This window comes from Sphaerodactylus townsendi, linkage group LG10, assembly GCF_021028975.2.
Source record: "Sphaerodactylus townsendi isolate TG3544 linkage group LG10, MPM_Stown_v2.3, whole genome shotgun sequence".
In the NCBI taxonomy this organism is placed as follows: Eukaryota; Metazoa; Chordata; class Lepidosauria; order Squamata; family Sphaerodactylidae; genus Sphaerodactylus; species Sphaerodactylus townsendi.
Genome location: NC_059434.1, coordinates 11,609,036 through 11,626,598, shown reverse-complemented (window position 1 = coordinate 11,626,598; position 17,563 = coordinate 11,609,036). Strand labels below are relative to the sequence as shown.

The 17,563-nt window shown below is 43.7% G+C and overlaps 1 protein-coding gene across 7 annotated transcripts in view; it reads right to left on the bottom strand.

Annotated features, from left to right (window-relative positions):
- RBM47 (RNA binding motif protein 47) overlaps positions 1-17,563 on the bottom strand; it is a 98,528-nt gene that overhangs the window by 11,878 nt on the left and 69,087 nt on the right. For all 7 annotated transcript variants that reach the window (XM_048510008.1, XM_048510009.1, XM_048510014.1 and 4 more), the window contains exon 2: positions 3,408-4,561. In XM_048510008.1, coding sequence (XP_048365965.1) covers positions 3,408-4,561 — 1,154 coding nt within the window. The remainder of the gene's footprint in view (positions 1-3,407; positions 4,562-17,563) is intronic.

Genomic DNA, 17,563 nt, shown 5'->3' with positions numbered 1-17,563 from the left:
TGTCCATAATTTAAACTCATTATAGCAAGTCCTATCGTCTACTGCCAACAGAAACAACTAAAGAGTCTCCTGGACCCAACAGTAGTTAAAGGGTCCGTCCTCTTACTAGCCGGCAAGCTCTGGGCTACGAGAAAGAAGAAGAGAGGGGGAGGCGAGGGTGTGGAGACGGAAAAGCGGACCCAATTAGTAACCCCCTCTCGGCACACACAAATAATTAGTAACCCACTCTCGGGAACTGGTGAGAACCTGCTGGATCCCACCTCTGGTTACAGTTGTCCCAGATCAGAACTCTGGTTCTACAGAGTAATCCAAGCAGCCAATCAATGAAGGGAAAGTTATGGAGGCAACACTGAAATGTAAAAGGTATATAAGGGAGTTTTGGGACTAGGCGGGAGAAAGAGGAAAATGGCCACAGATAATACAAATGGGCTGTTATTTATTGCCGTTATTTATTGTAACTTGTTTTTAAAGCGTTAATGTATATATATTTATATATTTGTTGTATTACATTGTTTTATTCATTGTATTGTAAGCTGCCCTGAGCCCTCTAGAACATTTGGCGCGGTAAAAATTGTAATAAATAAAAATAAATATCGAGGAGCTTGAATTTTGAGGTCAGAAGAAAACAGCATCCCGATATCAGCCCTGATTCTGTAATCCACTGTGTGGAAATGTATGCAAATATCAAAGGTACAAACCAAAATGCAGTTTTGTTGACAACGGTGGGATGTAACAGAATTCCTTGTGGGACATTTGCCAAGTGCAACTTTAAGGCTTGATCTATGCAACAAACATTGTTGCTTAGAGAAATAATTGAAATTCTTGAGGTCCTCGCCCTGGGGAGTTCTCAAATGAACTGCATCAACAATACAAGGATTGAAAACCCATTTCATTTAGGGCAGCACAGAGAACTTGTTAAGGTGCCATTAAAAAAATTAACACACACAAAACAAAGAAATGCAAAAATCCGTTCTATCTTTTGTGGCCTGCTGACGGTGAATAATGCTGTGCTAAAAGAATGAGCAAAACACCATAGAATGGAACTTCGATCAAATCAGCATTAGTTTTCTGGCAAACACAGGAAATGTGGCAAGCGGGAATACTTGTTTGAGCTCAGATTCACGCAGTGAACTATTTTGTGGGCAGAAAAAAAATAAGAGACGAGTCTATCCCTAACATTCATGCATTAAATAAGCAGCAGCAGCATATACATAAATAATCCACAGAACTGGATTTTACATCTTAACCAAAAAAGAATTAACACATATTTTGTTGGGCAAGGACAGAAATTGCTTAATTTTCCCAATTTCGTCATATTTTGCCATTTATGTTAGGGCGGGCATTGTCTCTGAGCTGAACGGATGGTCGACCACAAAATGTGCTTCCACTTGTAAAATAGACCATGAACCTTTTTTTGGTAAACTTTGTGAATAGATGTCTCAGATAACAAAAGTTAGGTCTAAGCATTTCCCTCCACTGTTTATGGACACATTTTCTAAAACCTGCCCAGCTCAGTTTTGCTCCAGCCATCTAGTTTGATTTTTCTAGGTGCTGGGATGCCACAGCTCCAAATGACCACAGGGGTAGAGCCTGCAGGTAGGTTTAGTTAAAGTTCAATGAAATCACGCGCAGTAAGAATAAAAGAGGCTCTTGCATGCACTCAGTGGCCCCAGCCACAGAAGGTAGGTATGCAAAGATTTAAACAGCAAAGGTTTATACATCAGGCCATGCAACATGACTTATCAGGCCTGATTATGGCCCACAACTGAGAGCCTTCTGTTTTTCCTCAATCCTATACGAATAGGGCGAAGATCAATGTTTATCATGCCCTGGTGATCTTCTGCATATGATTAGTTGCTTTTGGCTCGGTGTGCCAGAGTTATGTGCAAGTTGTTTCCATGTCAGAAACCAACGTAATGTTCTTGGTAAGCATCAAATTCACCTAGCAAATCAGTCATAAAAGCTGTGATAAACCCTGTTATGTCCCATTCCAAATGGTGATTAATGTACTCATCCACAGCCTTTCCGCACTACAGCTCAAATCTGAACTAAGTCTGTCAAAGTGTTTTGCACTTAATTCACCTAAAATACCATCTACTGCTAAGTGCAGTACACCCGGTACAAGAACAATCAGTGTGACATACCCATGACACTGTGCCATGGGAATGGGGGAAGTTCACTTCTGTACAGGAAGCTGGAGCAAGTATAACCTTTCAGAATTTAATTGCATATGTTTTTGGCACCCATTACCATAAGTTTTGAGTTCTCATACGGCTGATGCACATTGTTAAAGAAGTTTCAGAAGTGTTGTTCATTGGGCAGAGACCTACAACTATTGCTGTTTTTAGGTGTGGAAAGAAATCATAAGAGGTGTGGAAAGAAATAATCTGTAACACAAGGACCTCAAAGATGCATTTAACCTTTGCAGTCTCGGTGTACATATGCATGCATACAGCCTCAGGATTCATAAAGGACACCTGAAAGTGACAGAACTTTGGAAAATTAACAGAAAGCAACTGTCCTGTAAAAGGTTAAATAAGAAGAGTTTGGATTTATATCCCCCCTTTCTCTCCAGTAGGAGACTCAAAGGGGCTTACAATCTCCTTGCCCTTCCCCCCTCACAACAAACACTCTGTGAGGTGGGTGGGGCTGAGAGAGCTCCGAGAAGCTGTGACTAGCCCAAGGTCACCCAGCTGGCGTGTGGGGGAGTGCACAGGCTAATCTGAATTCCCCAGAGAAGCCTCCACAGCTCAGGCGGTCAGAGCTGGGAATCAAACCCGGTTCCTCCAGATTAGATACACGAGCTCTTAACCTCCCACGCCACTGCTGCTCCTTTAAAAGCTAGTTGTGATGCTTACTTTAGTCTAAAATGCCCCACACAATGAGTGAGTAAAATGTGGAATTTGTTGCCAGAGGATGTAATTATGGTCGCAGGCACAGACAGATTTAAAAGGGGATTAGACACGATTCGTGGAAGATTGGTCTATCAGTGGCTACTAAGCCAAGGTGATTAAATAGAGCCTTCATATTCAGAGGCACTAAACCTTTAAATAACAAGTGCCAGGAAGCAGTATCAGGGAAAGGTCTTGGCCTTGTTGTTGAACCTCCAGAAGAACTGGTTGGCCATTGTTGAACCTCCAGAAGAACTGGTTGGCCACTGTGTGAGACAGAATGCTGGACTAGATCCGTGGTGGCGAACCTTTGGCACTCCAGATGTTATGGACTACACTTCCCAATTGGCCATGCTGGCAGGGGCTGATGGGAAGTGTAGTCCATAACATCTGGAGTGCCAAAGGTTCGCCACCACTGGACAAGATGGATGACTGATTTGATCCAGCCAGACTCTTCTTATGTTCATTCTAAAGCCCACTGATCAATAACGCACAGGCCAAAAGTTGTATACTAACCTTTCACAAAATATTCTCGATTGGGACCAATCAGAGCATTGTAGGGGTAGCCATAATACGCTAGCGTATAGGGATCGCAAGAGTAAACGTAGTTTGGCTGTTGAGTGACTTCACCGGTTCCTCCACCTTTAGCCGCTTTCTGGTAACGGGTGTACTGCTCCTTATCAACCGGCTTAGCCAAGGTCACTTCCAGACAGGAGCCTTCGAGCTCAGTGCCGTTGAGATTATTCATGGCGTGAACCGCATCTTCCCGGCTTGTGAAGTGTACGAAGGCGTAATCTCGTATTTTTTTAACTCGTTCCACGCAACCAGCGTTGAACTGGCCAAAGACTTTTTTAATTGTATCCTCTGAGGTTTCGATCATTAAATTCCTCACGTACAGGATTTTTACGGTCTCCATGACGTCTTCGTCAACATCTATTTCAGGCTCTGCCCAGTCAACGGCAATTTGGTGGCCCCAAAGTTGGATTCTCCCAGGCATCAGCTTCCTCCTCGCCATGGCCGCTGCTCGGTGGCTTTCATACTCTACGAAGGCAAATCCTCTGTTTTTCATCTTGTCAGCCGCACTGGCGTACACAATGACATCGAGTACGCCTTCCGTCACTTTGGAGATCTCTTCCAAAATTTCTTCCCTTTTTTTCATCTTGGGGATTCCTCCGATGAACAGCCTGCAGTTATCAACGCTGCAACACACCCCTAACAGCCTGCCTGGACGGATTTCGTAGTTGTTCAGCTCCCGGACAGCACGTTTGGCTTCGTGCTTCTGAGTGTACATGACAAAGGCATACCCTCGATTTTTCCCATCAAAATCCATCATCAGGCGCATTTCATAGATTCGGCCGACAGATTCGAATACAGGGACCAGTTCGTCTTCGTAGACGTCCCGGGGAATTTTACCAACGAAGACTTCGCACCCACGAGGAGGATGCAGCCCTTCCCAGCCTGGAGGCGGACCACCATACTTGCGTTGTCCGTTCTCTTGAACCATGGTATATCCAGTGCGCTCTATTAGTGCCAGCAGCGCGGACTCATTAGGCGCGCCAGCAACACCTTCAGGGACTTTGTTTGTTGGCATGCTGGAGGAATCGTTACTCATTCTAGCCGTAGAATCCTCAGCAGTCATTATGTCCAAATCATGCAAATGTTGGGGATACCTGAACAAAGATGATAGAAAGGATTACATTAATTATGTGGTGTTCAACAAGATAGGAATCTGTCTGTCAAGGAAGCTTGCTGGTTCCTATCTCAAGATGAGAATGCAATTGCTAAGAGGCAAATATGTAAACAGCTTAGGAATTAGCTTTATCCCTGCTTCCACAAAGTCTCTCAAAAAAGCCTAGTTCTAAACAGGAATGGAAAAAAGGGAGAAAAGACTGTATCATCTACATGTCCTCAGTTTATGCTGCATTGTGAGCACTGGCATTTTTAATTAGCAAAAATGCAAGTTAAAACAGTGCTTGCTAACTCTGGTCCATTCTTCTCAGCACAAATAAGACAACCTGAGGATGCAAAAAAAAGGGTTCCAGGGAGGAACTCCACACAGCTTTCCCCCTAAAATGTCCTCAGAATGCCTTATTTCTGCTCAAGGTGTCCTTTTTTGAAAATGCTTTACTGTACACCTTTTCCCTCTAGGCCGCCTGCAAGATTTCCTCAGCCTGACTTTGCGGAGCGCACAGCTCAGGAGGCATCTAATTTTTCCTGCCCAACCATTTAGCTCTCTGGTCAGTTTCACCTTCCACTTGTGCCCAACATTTTGTGTGCTGCTGAAGGGATTCTTCCTGCCTCCATTAGCTGGAGGTTATACCAGGATGTTTGCTCTGCAGGCTCCAATCCTGGGTGCCTTTTTAGTTCAACAACTACAAAGTTGTGCTCAGCTCTTCCTGCTGATTCCAGTCATATATAGTTTTCCTATTTTTTTCCAGAGGAGCTGTATTCGCAGTCACTCATACGGAGACACATATACAAGAACCTTAGCCTCTTAGAAGACTGCTCTACTACCCACTGAGAATCATTGGGTAGACCTGCCCTCCACGGACTGAGTCTTCTCAGCAGCTAAGATTCTCATCTGTGTGTCTGCACAGCTACAAATACAGCTCCTCTGAAATAGCAGAAAATAAGAAAACTATATACTGCCAGAACCGGAGCAAGAGCTGAGCACAACTGTGTAGTTTTTGGGCTGAAAAGGCACCAAGGATCGCAGCCTGCAGAGCAAACACACTGGGGCAACCTTCAGCAACTGGGGGCAGGGAGAATCCCTTCAGCAGCGCACAGAATGTCGGCGCAAGCAGAGGGTGAAACTGACCAGAGAGCAAAACAGTCAGGTAGGGAAAAGCCTTTTTTCTCCTCTGATGCCTGTGCTGTCTGGAAAACAAATGAGAGGCGAATTTTTTAAAGACGTTTCCAGGACATCTTATTTTGGTTGTTTCAAATTTAGAAGTCACCTGTTTTTAAGACATCCCCCAGATGTCTTTTTTTGTGCTGTGCAGGATGGACCACTATCGTTTATGAAACAATCCCTATAAAGCAAATCTTCCATATTGCTCAGTGCAGGGGGGGTCCAACTCTGGTGCTTCGGATGTTCATGGACTACAATTCCCATCAGCCCTTGCTGGCATGGTGGGACACCCCTGCCTCAGTGCCTTTACCTATTAGGTGTTAAGTTTCACCCCATATAAGGGACATTGTTTTCTTAGCCTGCTCATGAAAAAAAAATTGCAGAGTAATATTCCTGGAACAATTCCTTTTAGATCGCAGGTGTCAAACTCGCAGCCCTCCAGATGTTATGGACTACAGTTCCCATCACCCCCTGCCAGCATGATGCTGGCAGGGGATGATGGGAACTGTAGTCCATAACATCTGGAGGGCCGCGAGTTTGACACCTATGTTTTAGATCTTCATACACTTGAGTTGTCGCAGATAGCATAAGAAAGCGACGGACATGATCTTATTAAAAACTATCTTTCAGATAAGAATAATTTTTAATCATTGGGCTTAGGCTGTAGTAACTCTGCAGAGAACTGCTCTGAATGACTGTTCTGTAAAGTGGTTACAATGCTCTGGAAAACAATCTGCATGTTGGAGAAGGTGTATTTTACTACAGTCCTCTATGTAAAACAAATTTATTTATTTATTTATTTATTTTATTAGGCTTTTATACCGCCCCATCCCCGAAGGGCTCTGGAACTATGCAACAAAGAAAAGGTTTTCCGTTAGCTTTATGACACAAAAGTCCTGTCTTTTTTTTTTTGGCACTGAAAAGCAGCATTAAACAAATCAGTAATAAAATCTACGTTGGCAGAAGTGCATTGTGGTAATGGGGCTATCCACCAGAGCAGTACCAGGATACTGCAAGAGATCAGATTTCAACGGATTTATTCATCCCCCCACCCATCGAATTTATTGTCCATGCATATAAATACCTTTCTCAGAGGACTGTACTCCAATCCACCCTCCACCCATCTATCTAAACGCACTGCATAGGTTGGCTAATGACTCTGTCCTTCTGTCATCTTCTCAAATAGGCTTGAAACGCCTACTAAATTGCAGTGCAGACTACTGTCATTCAAATAGGTTGACTCTCAATTACGACAAGTCGAAAGTCATGATTTTTGCAAAATTTAGGTGTAAATGTAGTTAAAAAGTGAACAATCATGTTTTGGAGCAAGTAAGCCAATTTAGGTATTTAGGGCTCCTATTTCGCTACAATCTATCTTGGGCCCCTCATTGTAAACTAGTGGGGAACAAAGCCAAGGTGAACGCTGCGGTGATTCTCTGTTTTTTCTATTCTAAAGGGCATCAGTTTGTTCCCGCTGCACTGAGAATCTTTAATGCTAAGATCACCCCTCAGTTATTACACAGAGCTCCAATATGGATCACCCAAATCACATCTTTTGAGTCTGCCCAGTCATATTTCTTACGAAGAATTCTGGGGTCGCCAAGGTGTGTCTCATATGCCACCTTATGTAGAGAAACTGGGCAAAATAACATGGAGCTGATGGCATGGACAAGAGCTTTCCGATACTGGTCTCGAATTCATTTTGAGACCAGTCCTACCAGCCTCTTACATCCACTTTTGTCAGAATCTGCTTCTGTAAAATGGCTAGTAGACATAGACAAGAAGCTATGGGAGGGTTTTAAATAAGGTTTTAATGCTAAACGCTGATCATTTTGTACTGAATGCTGTATTTTAATGGGTTTTAGTATTTTATGGTTACTGGAGCCTATATTATTTATCTTATAATTTGTATTTTGTTTAGGTGCTCCATCTGTTCTGTTGTTGTACTTTATGTTGTGCACCGCCCCAAGCCCTTCGGGGGAAGGGAGGTATATAAAATTAATAATAAAATAAAAATAAAATAAAGCTCAACAACATAGGTCTAACAACTGATTACTTTCAAAACATGTCTGCCACAAGAATCTATAATGAAATCAAATCCGCGTTAATTGAACGAGAGAAACAGGGAATGATGCAGGAGGGGGTGGGAAGTTGCTCTCCACAGTCTTTAGGAATCGCCTGGTCAGACTATTGTGCTAACTATTTATATATCGTGAGCGATCCCAAACAACGCAGGGCATACTCACTCACTACCCTGTTTCCCCGAATATAAGACATCCCCGGAAAATAAGACGTAGTAGAGGTTTTGCTGAAGTGCGAAATATAAGGCATCCCCCAAAAGTAAGACATAGCAAAGTTTAATAAGACATCCCCTGAAAATAAGACATAGCGCATCTTTGGGAGCAAAAATTAATATAAGACACTGTCTTATATTCGGGGAAACACGGTAGCTCGTTTCAAAGCTCTGCCAACGCCATGACATTTGGCAGATATAATAATATCTCCTATGAGAATAGGCTATGGCAGTGTTAAATGGCTGTTGTTGAGACAGTCCGACATGTACTTTTAGAGTGCCCTATCTGTGATTCTCCTCGCTCCATGTATACCCATTCCTTAATAGAGAGGTCAAATATTGATATGTCATCTATTATGAATTTTCTGCTCAATGGTTCTTCTGACCTCATTTGTGAAAATGTTGCGAATTTTCTGAAACATTACCTGACCAAACGAAATTATTTTTTTTACAAAATAGTCATGGTTAATTTATCTCTCATCGTGTTATCTATATAGGGGTTTGTATATGGATACTCAGTGTATTTTTTAATGTACTTAACGGGTTCAGTTAATGGATAAATGTTCTTTTGTATATACTGTAATTTATAATTTTATTTATTTATTTCTTTGACTTCTATACCGCCCACCCCCGGAAGGCTCTGAGCGGTACCAGTAAATGCCAATAAAGGCTTCTGTCTGTCACTGCATAGATTAATATTTAGGGACCCTTACTATACAAAAGTTACCCTGAGTCAACTAGAACTAATACTCTCCTTCTAGATGAATTTCCACAAGCTACACAGCTGGTAGCCCAGTTTTATGTAATCGTATACAAATTTCACAAGCAGAATTGGAACAAGGTAGTTAAGATCACCGGGATTTTGGGGGGGGGGTTAATTTTATTATTTTAAGATTTTAATCCATTAAGAATTTATTTATTATTAATTTTATAACGACAGATATGATATTTCTATTCTTTTTAGTGTTGTAATTTGTTATTATTGGTCATTGGCCAATAATAGCAAATAATAAGCATCTATCACTGCATAGGTCATGCTACATTATTGTGTATGTATCCTTCAGTAAAAGACATTCAGCAGTATCCTAGAGCAAGAGTCACCCTCACTGGCAGTCTTGAAGTAGTGGTTGAACAAACTCTGGCTAGGGATGCTTTAGGCCAGTGGTGGCGAACCTTTAGCACTCCAGATGTTATGGACTACAATTCCCATCAGCCCCTGCCAGCTTGGCCAATTGGCCATGCTGGCAGGGACTGTTGGGAATTGCAGACCATAGCATCTGGAGTGCCAAACGTTCGCCACCATGGCTTTAGGCTGATCCTTCCTTGAGCAGGGGGTTGGACTAGATGGCCTCTACGGCCCCTTCCTATGATTCTATAAGTGGTGAACAGATGCATTGAAGAAAGCTGAGGACAGAGAAAGAAGATGCATGTGTTCTACTACATACCAAATTATAATTCATCACTGAACAGCTTCCATAAAATGGCCACATCTTCCTCATGCCTTTCTCCCATTGCAATATAAATTGGAATCCCTGGTCATTCCTAAGCCACCCAGACTAGCAACGTGTTCAGATCTGGCAGAGCAAAATTCTTGCCAGAGAAACAAAAATGCTACACAATGTTTTCAAGGCAGCTTATCAGAACGCACGATTTGGAAACGGGGGAGATGAGAGAGCGACAGAATGTCTAATACATCAACACAAAGACATTACGCAGAGTTCCAGGGCCAATCCCATTTGACCCCCGTTTTCTCAAGGTCATTTTGCTTAGAGCAACTGTGCTTTCAAAACAGAGTTCCTACACTAGATGTAGTGCGTGAACACAGAAGGACGTTTAACATTTGTGAGCATCTCAACCTTGTGCTCTGCGTAGGGAAAAAAAAATCAGAATACTCAAGTCAGTCCTGCAGTCTTTTTTTCCCTCAGCTGCTGTGAAGTTTTCCCATCTAACCAGAGTGCCAATAAAAAGGTAGTTGACAAAAGAGGGTATGTAATGTTGACACAGTAGAACATTAGTGTGTGACCTTCCCATTTTATTTGGTTAAGATTATTTCTGTAAAGAAGTTATGATGCTGAAACTCATTTAGAAATACAACTGGAGTGTTGCTGGGAGGAAGAAATTGGAGAATTTTCTAAGGTATTATTAAGGAACAACAAAAAGTTACAACAGAGTCTAAACTTAGTTCTATTTGCTAGGGATGCCAGCCTCCAGGTGAGGCCTGGTTATCTCCTGGAATTACCAGACTACAGAAATCAGCTCCCCTGGAGAAAAGGGCTAGTTTGGAGGGTCACCGATATGGTATTGTATCCCCCCAAGGTCCCTGTCCTCCTCAGATTTCACTCTCCCCCACACCAAATCTCCAGGAAAGGGATTTGGGCGTCTTAGTGGATAAGTTCCATGGGAATGTCAACTCAATGCATGGCAGCTGTGAAAAAGGCAAACTCTATGCTGGGGATAATTAGGAAAGGAATTGATAATAAAACTGCAAGGATTGTCATGCCCTCATATAAAGCCGTGGTGCGACCGCACTTGGAGTACTGTGTACAGTTCTGGTCACCACAACTCAAAAAGGATATCGAAGAGATAGAAAAAGTGCAGAGAAGGGCAACGAGGATGATTGAGGGACTGGAGCACCTTCCTTATGGGGAGAGGCTGTAGCGTTTGGGACTCTTTAGTTTGGAGAGGAGACGGCCTGAGGGGGATAATGATTGAAGTCTATAAAATTATGCATGGGGTAGAAAATGCTGACAGAGATGAAATTTTTTCTCTCTTTCTCACAATACTAGAACCAGGGAGCATACATTGAAAATGCTGGGGGGAAGAAATGGAGGAGAAGTCGATCTATGGCTACCAATCTTGATTCTCCTTGATCTCAGATTGCAAATGCCTTAGCAGACCAGGTGCTCAGGAGCAGCAGCAGCAGAAGGCCATTGCTTTCACATCTTGCACATGAGCTCCCAAAGGCACCTGGTGGGCCACTGCGAGTAGCAGAGTGCTGGACTAGATGGACTCTGGTCTGATCCAGCAGGCTAGTTCTTATGTTCCAGGAATTTCCCAATCTGGATAAGGCAACCATACTCCCCACCAATTTTCAGGGGGGACATGGCAACCCTTTCCTCTGTTTTTTCCTCTTCCCCTCATATTTGAATGTACTGGGTTACTTGGAGGGGGTGGTATTGATATATTTACCCCTCAGGTATTATAAAATGGTGCCATAGGGCACGAGAATGTACGTATTGATTCTGTTGAAACTGTTTCATTGTAAGCAGCACAGAGCCCATCTGAGGAAGGGTAGCCTATAAAGCAAACAAATAAAGTTTGATTCCTCACTACCAGAGAAGTAAACATATATTTGATAGGGTTTGTTGGGGGGTGGGAAGGGTATAATAGTTATATAATAGTAATAATACTGGACCACAGCCAGATCAGCACGAATTTCAAGTCACACAAACTGAGCTATGGTGGGGGAGCCCCTGCCAGCAGCCCCCCACCGCTGCCCCTCACTGCTGCTGCATAAAGCGGTGTCTAGGGAAATCACTGCATAGATTTCCAGTGGGATCCTAGAACACTGCCCTGTTCTAATGTTGGTGCTTCTAGGTTTGCCCCTGAAATGCTGCTATACTATCAGGGCAGTAGAAAATTGTATGCCCCCCACCCTCTTGCCAGCACTTAAATATTTTTTTTAGGTTTCATTTATATCCCGCCCTCCCCGATCGGCTCAGGGTGGCACACAAACATTTGAAAACAGTCCCACTAATGCATAAAACATAACTATCGTTAAAACTCAGGGTGGTATCAAAATTTAGGCCTATTAAAAACCCACCCAGCCTAGATCACATATAAACTCTCATGGAGCTATCCATGCATGGGCATCATCGAGAGATGGCGATGATGAAGATAGAGCATTGTACGGAGGCCAGTAGTCTGTTTTGGGATGCACGACTGTCCTCGACCAAAGGCCTGGTGGAACATCTCTGTCTTACAGGCCCTGCTTAAGATCCTGCAGGGCCCTGGTGTCTGGTCGAGGCCAACTGCACATCCCTGGCATAGAGGAACTACCAGAAGGTTTTTGTCAGAGCTCTGAAGCACTCTCCACAGGCAAAATAGGGTACCGCATTACCCCATATGTCCTGGCTCGACCTCTGCGCTCAGCAGAGGCCAATTTACTGGAGATCCCTGGCCCCTCAATGACGCGGCTGGCCTCTACACGGGCCAAGGCCTTTACGGCTCTGGCGCCGGCCTGGTGGAACACTCTACCACCAGCTGTCCGGGCCCCCCAAGGGACCTTGAGGAATTCGCGGTGGGCCTGTAAGACCTAACTGTTCCACCGGCCTCCTTTGGAGAGTAACCAGCCGCTGATAGTGCCTCCTCACTGTACTTCCTACAGGGTCCCCTAACATCATTGGGACCCATTCCTTTTTTCTGGGGAGGGTTGTATATGGGTTTCGTGGGTGGCTATTTTAGAATATAATTGTTTTAAATTGTATGTTTTATATATGATTTTATACTGTTCACCGCCCTGAGCCCTTCTGGGATAGGGCGGTATATTAAATCCAAATAATAATAATAATAATAATAATAATAATAATAATAATAATAATAATAATAATAATAATAATAATAATAATAATAATAATAATAATGTGGTTCCACAGATATATGATGGTTCCAGACCCTGGCTGGCAGCCCTTCTGACACACAATATGATGCATGTGAAACTTTCTCTAGATACACATGCTAAAAATTGTTCTCTGTCTCTCAGATTTGGATTAAAAAATTGATAGTAAAACTAAGCCAGCACCGTGCAGTGGTGAACAGCAGTGCACTCTAATCTGGAGAACCGGGTTTGATTCCCCGCTCTGCCACTTGAGCTGTGGAAGCTTATCTGGAGAACTATATTAGCTTGTGTACTCCAACACGTGCCATCTGGGTGACCTTGGGCTAGTCACAGTTCTTCAGAGCTCTCTCAACCCCACCTACCTCACTGGGTGTTTGTTGTAAGGGGGGAAGGGAAAGGAGTTTGTAAGCCCCTTTGAGTTTCCTTACAGGAGAGAAAGGGGGTGGGGGATATAAATCCAACTCTTCTTAATATATTTTTCTTTCAATGGCTGTCCCAACCAGTTCCTTTTTGCACCACCTGTTCTAGAAAACAAGCATGAAGCAGATGGGATTTTAACACCACCTCTCTGGCATCCTTGCCAGGAGTGTGACAGGTTCCAGCCTCTTGTGAAAGTGTGACGAAGATAAGAAACCAGAGCTGCTGGGAACAACAATCACCTGTAAAAATGCTTGCTTGAGTTAGGTGTATTTAAAGAGCAGAACAGAACGTGTCAGTCATGCCGAGAGGAAGCACAAAGGCTCGGCTACAGTACAAAAGTGGAGAGACGTTCTTAAAGGCACAGCAGAAATCTTAGATACTTCGGCACCCAGAAAAAAACCCAATATTTCTAATGCCCTTGATTCTAGGTTGACAATCATCCCCCCCTTCAAAAAAACAGATGGGGACAATATACACTCCCTTTCAAATTTTTTGAACATAAGCTACTACCTCATAATAAAGCCGTGTTTCTTCCTGTGTCCATGCTGTTAACACCGCTTGGAAATTTCTGATAGGATTCCTGTTGTTTTTTTAAATATTACCACAGGGATGACACTGAAACTCAAGGTAACACTTGTTACCTCCTTTGTGAGGGTGGGGGTGGGGAAACCGCATATTAAGACTGAAGCACATAGTTGTCAACTTTGACATGGGCAATTCTTTGACATGGGAGATTTGGGGGTAGTGACTCAGGACTACACCATTTGAGTAGGGCACCTAGCCCATCAGGGATGCAGTCTCTTTGAAATTGCTCATTTCCCCTAGATTCTACAGTATATTATAGAATCCACCCTCCCAAACTGCCATTTCTCTCAGGGAAACTGATCTCCGTAGTCTGAAGATTGTTTGTAATTCCAGAACTCCAGATCTCATCTCAAGGTTAGCAACCGTACCGGAGCAAACAAACAAACAAGCAAGCTTTCGAGTCTTCCAGAACAATTCGTCATACTGATCCTTATGTTTTCAACTGGATGCTTCCTTTTTTGTTGTTTCTTCCTTCTTCCTTGGAAGGTCTAGAAGGAAACCTCACACTTACCCAGGACTCAACACTGTATACATACAGATTAAGAACTTCACTGACTGAGATCTCTCAATCCCCTCCCCCAATCTTAAAAAATATCCCCCCTGTTGAAGCATTCTGGGGAATCACAGAACCATAGAATCTTGTTCGGAGGAGCCATGCGGCCACCTAGTCCAGTGGTGGCGAACCTTTGGCACTCCAAATGTTATGGTCTACAATTCCCTTTACCTGGGGAAGGTCTCGCATTCAATCACTGACACAGCCAGGTAAAGGATTGCAGGTGACAGGTATTGGAGAGATATTGATCTGCCTGAGACCATCACTGCTGAATATTGAGCTAAGTGGACTCATATTCACACCCCTCAAATGAATTTTTTTATAAGCCCATATATGAGCTTGAAAGCACAAGGTGAAATATTCTGTATAAAATGTAGTATGTCATTGAAAGAGTATAGCCTATATTAATTAAGTAAGAGAAAACTATGGGGCAGTTTAAACTTTCACCAACTCTAGTATGAGGTTAAAGGTCAAACCTTACGCCAAAGTAGTTTATCTTCTACATGCAAGTAAATGTGGGCCCCTCTGCACAGCAGAGGCAACTAGGGTTCGACTCGTGTCTTCGGAAATTGTTACCTGAGCTCGACTCCTCTGTTACTCCGCACAGCAGCTGACTCGTGTCTCCGGAGCCAAGTTCAGAGGGCGGGATTACCTCCTCGCGTCATCTCCGCTGCTCATTCCCAATTGGCTGCTGTTCTATGGCAGGAAACGTGAGTGCGCGTCCCTTTTTTTTTTTTTTTTTCCGCTTTTGCACCGGACGAGGGAGCCACGTGAGAGGATTTTTTAAAAGTCGCGATCTTCTTGTCAGCCGCCACGAAGTCTCCGCCCGCGACGCACAATGTAAATACTGCACTGTGATTGGCTGGCTGGCAGGCAGAGTCGAGGCGAGGGAGATTCCGCACTCCGCCGGCTTCGGCTTGAGTGCAACCCGAGTTCGCCAGGAAGTTGTACCTCCCAGTCGAGCTCGAAAATTTAACGGTGAGGTGGGGGGATCCGAGACAGACACGAGTTGAACGCTACGGCTGTGCTGAGTACCCAGGTCAGACCTACGTCGAACAAAGGTCGAATCCTACAGTGCGGAGGGGCCCTGTGTGAAATCCCAAAGCTGGGGATAGAGCCAGGGGAGGATAGGGACCTCAGTGGGATAAAAGACCACACAGTCCACCCTTCAAAATGTCAATTTTCTCCAGGGAAACTGATTTCTGTAGTCTGGCGTTGAGCTGTAATTCCAGGGGATCCCCAGATTCCACCTGGAGGTTGGCATCCCTACCAGGTCAATGGTCTTCAACCTTTCTGGACATAAGACTCACCTATAGACCCTAAGGGGAAGCATGAGACTCAATGAGAGGCAACTACATGACAAGTAATCACATGACACTCCTATGAACGCTGGAGGGGGTGGAGCTTGAATTATGACCTTGCTGGGGGGTGGGGAGATTGACACAGAGCACAGGAGACCTGACTAGCAGGTGTGTGTGTGGCTATCTTGGAGCTTTGTAAAGTAGAGCCTGGCAACAGCGGGATTTGGGGAGGGGAGGGTCCTCAATGGGATAGAATGCCAAAGCAGCCATTTTCTCCAGAGGAACTGGCCTCTGTAGTTTGGAGATCAGTTGTAATCCCAAGAAATCTTCAGGCTCCACCTGGGGGTTGGCAACTCTAGGTGGGGCTCCACAGCCCACCAATGGTCCTGACCAATTGGCCATGCTGGCAGGGGCTGATGGGAAGTGTAGTCCATGAACATCTGGAGTGCCATAGGTTCGCCACCATGAACAGTGTTTTCCGATAAATTAGTTCACATTCCCATCAGCTCCGACGAATCAGATTGGGGTCTTGCCTCCATCAGCCCCTACCAGTACGGCCAATTGGCCATGCTGACAGAGGCTGATGGGAATTGTAGTTCCTGAACATCTGGAGAGCCGCAGGTTCCCTACCCCTGATCTAGAACATGGAGATTCATAAGCTCCCTTCTTACCGTGTTTCCCCGAATATAAGACAGTGTCTTATATTAATTTTTGCTCCCAAAGATGCGCTATGTCTTATTTTCAGGGGATGTCTTATTTTTCTGGGTTCTGTTCGTCGGGCATGCTTCCAAACAAAAATTTTGCTATGTCTTACTTTCGGGGGATGCCTTATATTTCGCACTTCAGCAAAACCTCTACTATGTCTTATTTTTTTTCGGGATGTTCTTATATTGAGTGGGAAACAGGTGTAGGGACAGGCTAAACCCCTTTTTGCCTTCTCTTTCATGAAGAGGCAGGTGATTAGATGCAATCCTGCTGCATGTTAATTTCCCTTGTAAGAATTTACTGTTATTAGTTCTGTGTTTTATGCTGGTTTTATATCTGCTTTAGAAAAAAATCTTATGAAAGCTGTTTTGTAGTTCATAACGATGGACCATGATGTATTTTTATTTATGCAATTAATGTAACAATCATCCCAATTTCAAAATATTTAACATGGACAAAATGAAGTCCACTTATTGCCCCCAAAACCTTTACCATGATTCTTTTTTAAAAGTTATTTCTTTTTTTCAAAACAAACACAAACAAACAAACAAATAAGAATGAGGAAATAACCCTCAAAATCCAGCATAAATAAGGGGGGAAAGTTGAAAAGTACATCTAAAGAAGAAAAAAATAGCAACAGCAGTAGATCTATGTGTAAGTTTGTATAAAAGGTTTCAAAACATTTAAAAATAAGCCTTATGCAATTGTCATCTATGTGCGATATGTTCATATACTGACAAAATTGTAAGAGTCCATGATATAGGATAGATCAGTGATGGGCTTAACCTTTTCGGAGACCAAGCTGCCTCCTAAATTGCAACCCAAAACTCCACTCTCATTTATCGCTTTTGCTAAGTTGCCAACACCATGCGAGATTTAACTTGAATACTGAGTTTTAGTTTAGATAAAAACGGTTAGTTCCGAGGCGTGCGTTACTCAGGAGTAAGTTTAGTGGTAGTCGGTGGCTTTGCTTTGAAGCAACCATGCAACTCTTCCAACGGGTGAATCACGACCCTAGGAGGGTTTACTCAGAAGCAACCCCCATTGCCAGCAACCAAGCTTACTCCCAGGTAAAGGATCACACTTTAGTTCTTTGCATGAAAATCAGTGGGGTTTAACAGCGCTTAACAGGGTTACCTACACTACTTCTCCAAAACTAGGTCTTAGGTTTAATGCTAATAGTCGAGCCCAGTGGTTCCAGGCCAGCCTAGATGTTTGCGGGGGGCACTCTGTTTGCGCATGCCCACAGAGAGGGCTCTGAGCGCCACCTCTGGCACCTGTGCCATAGGTTCGCCACCACTGGGATAGATCCTCCATGGTATATTGTCTCCCAATGGCATCTACTC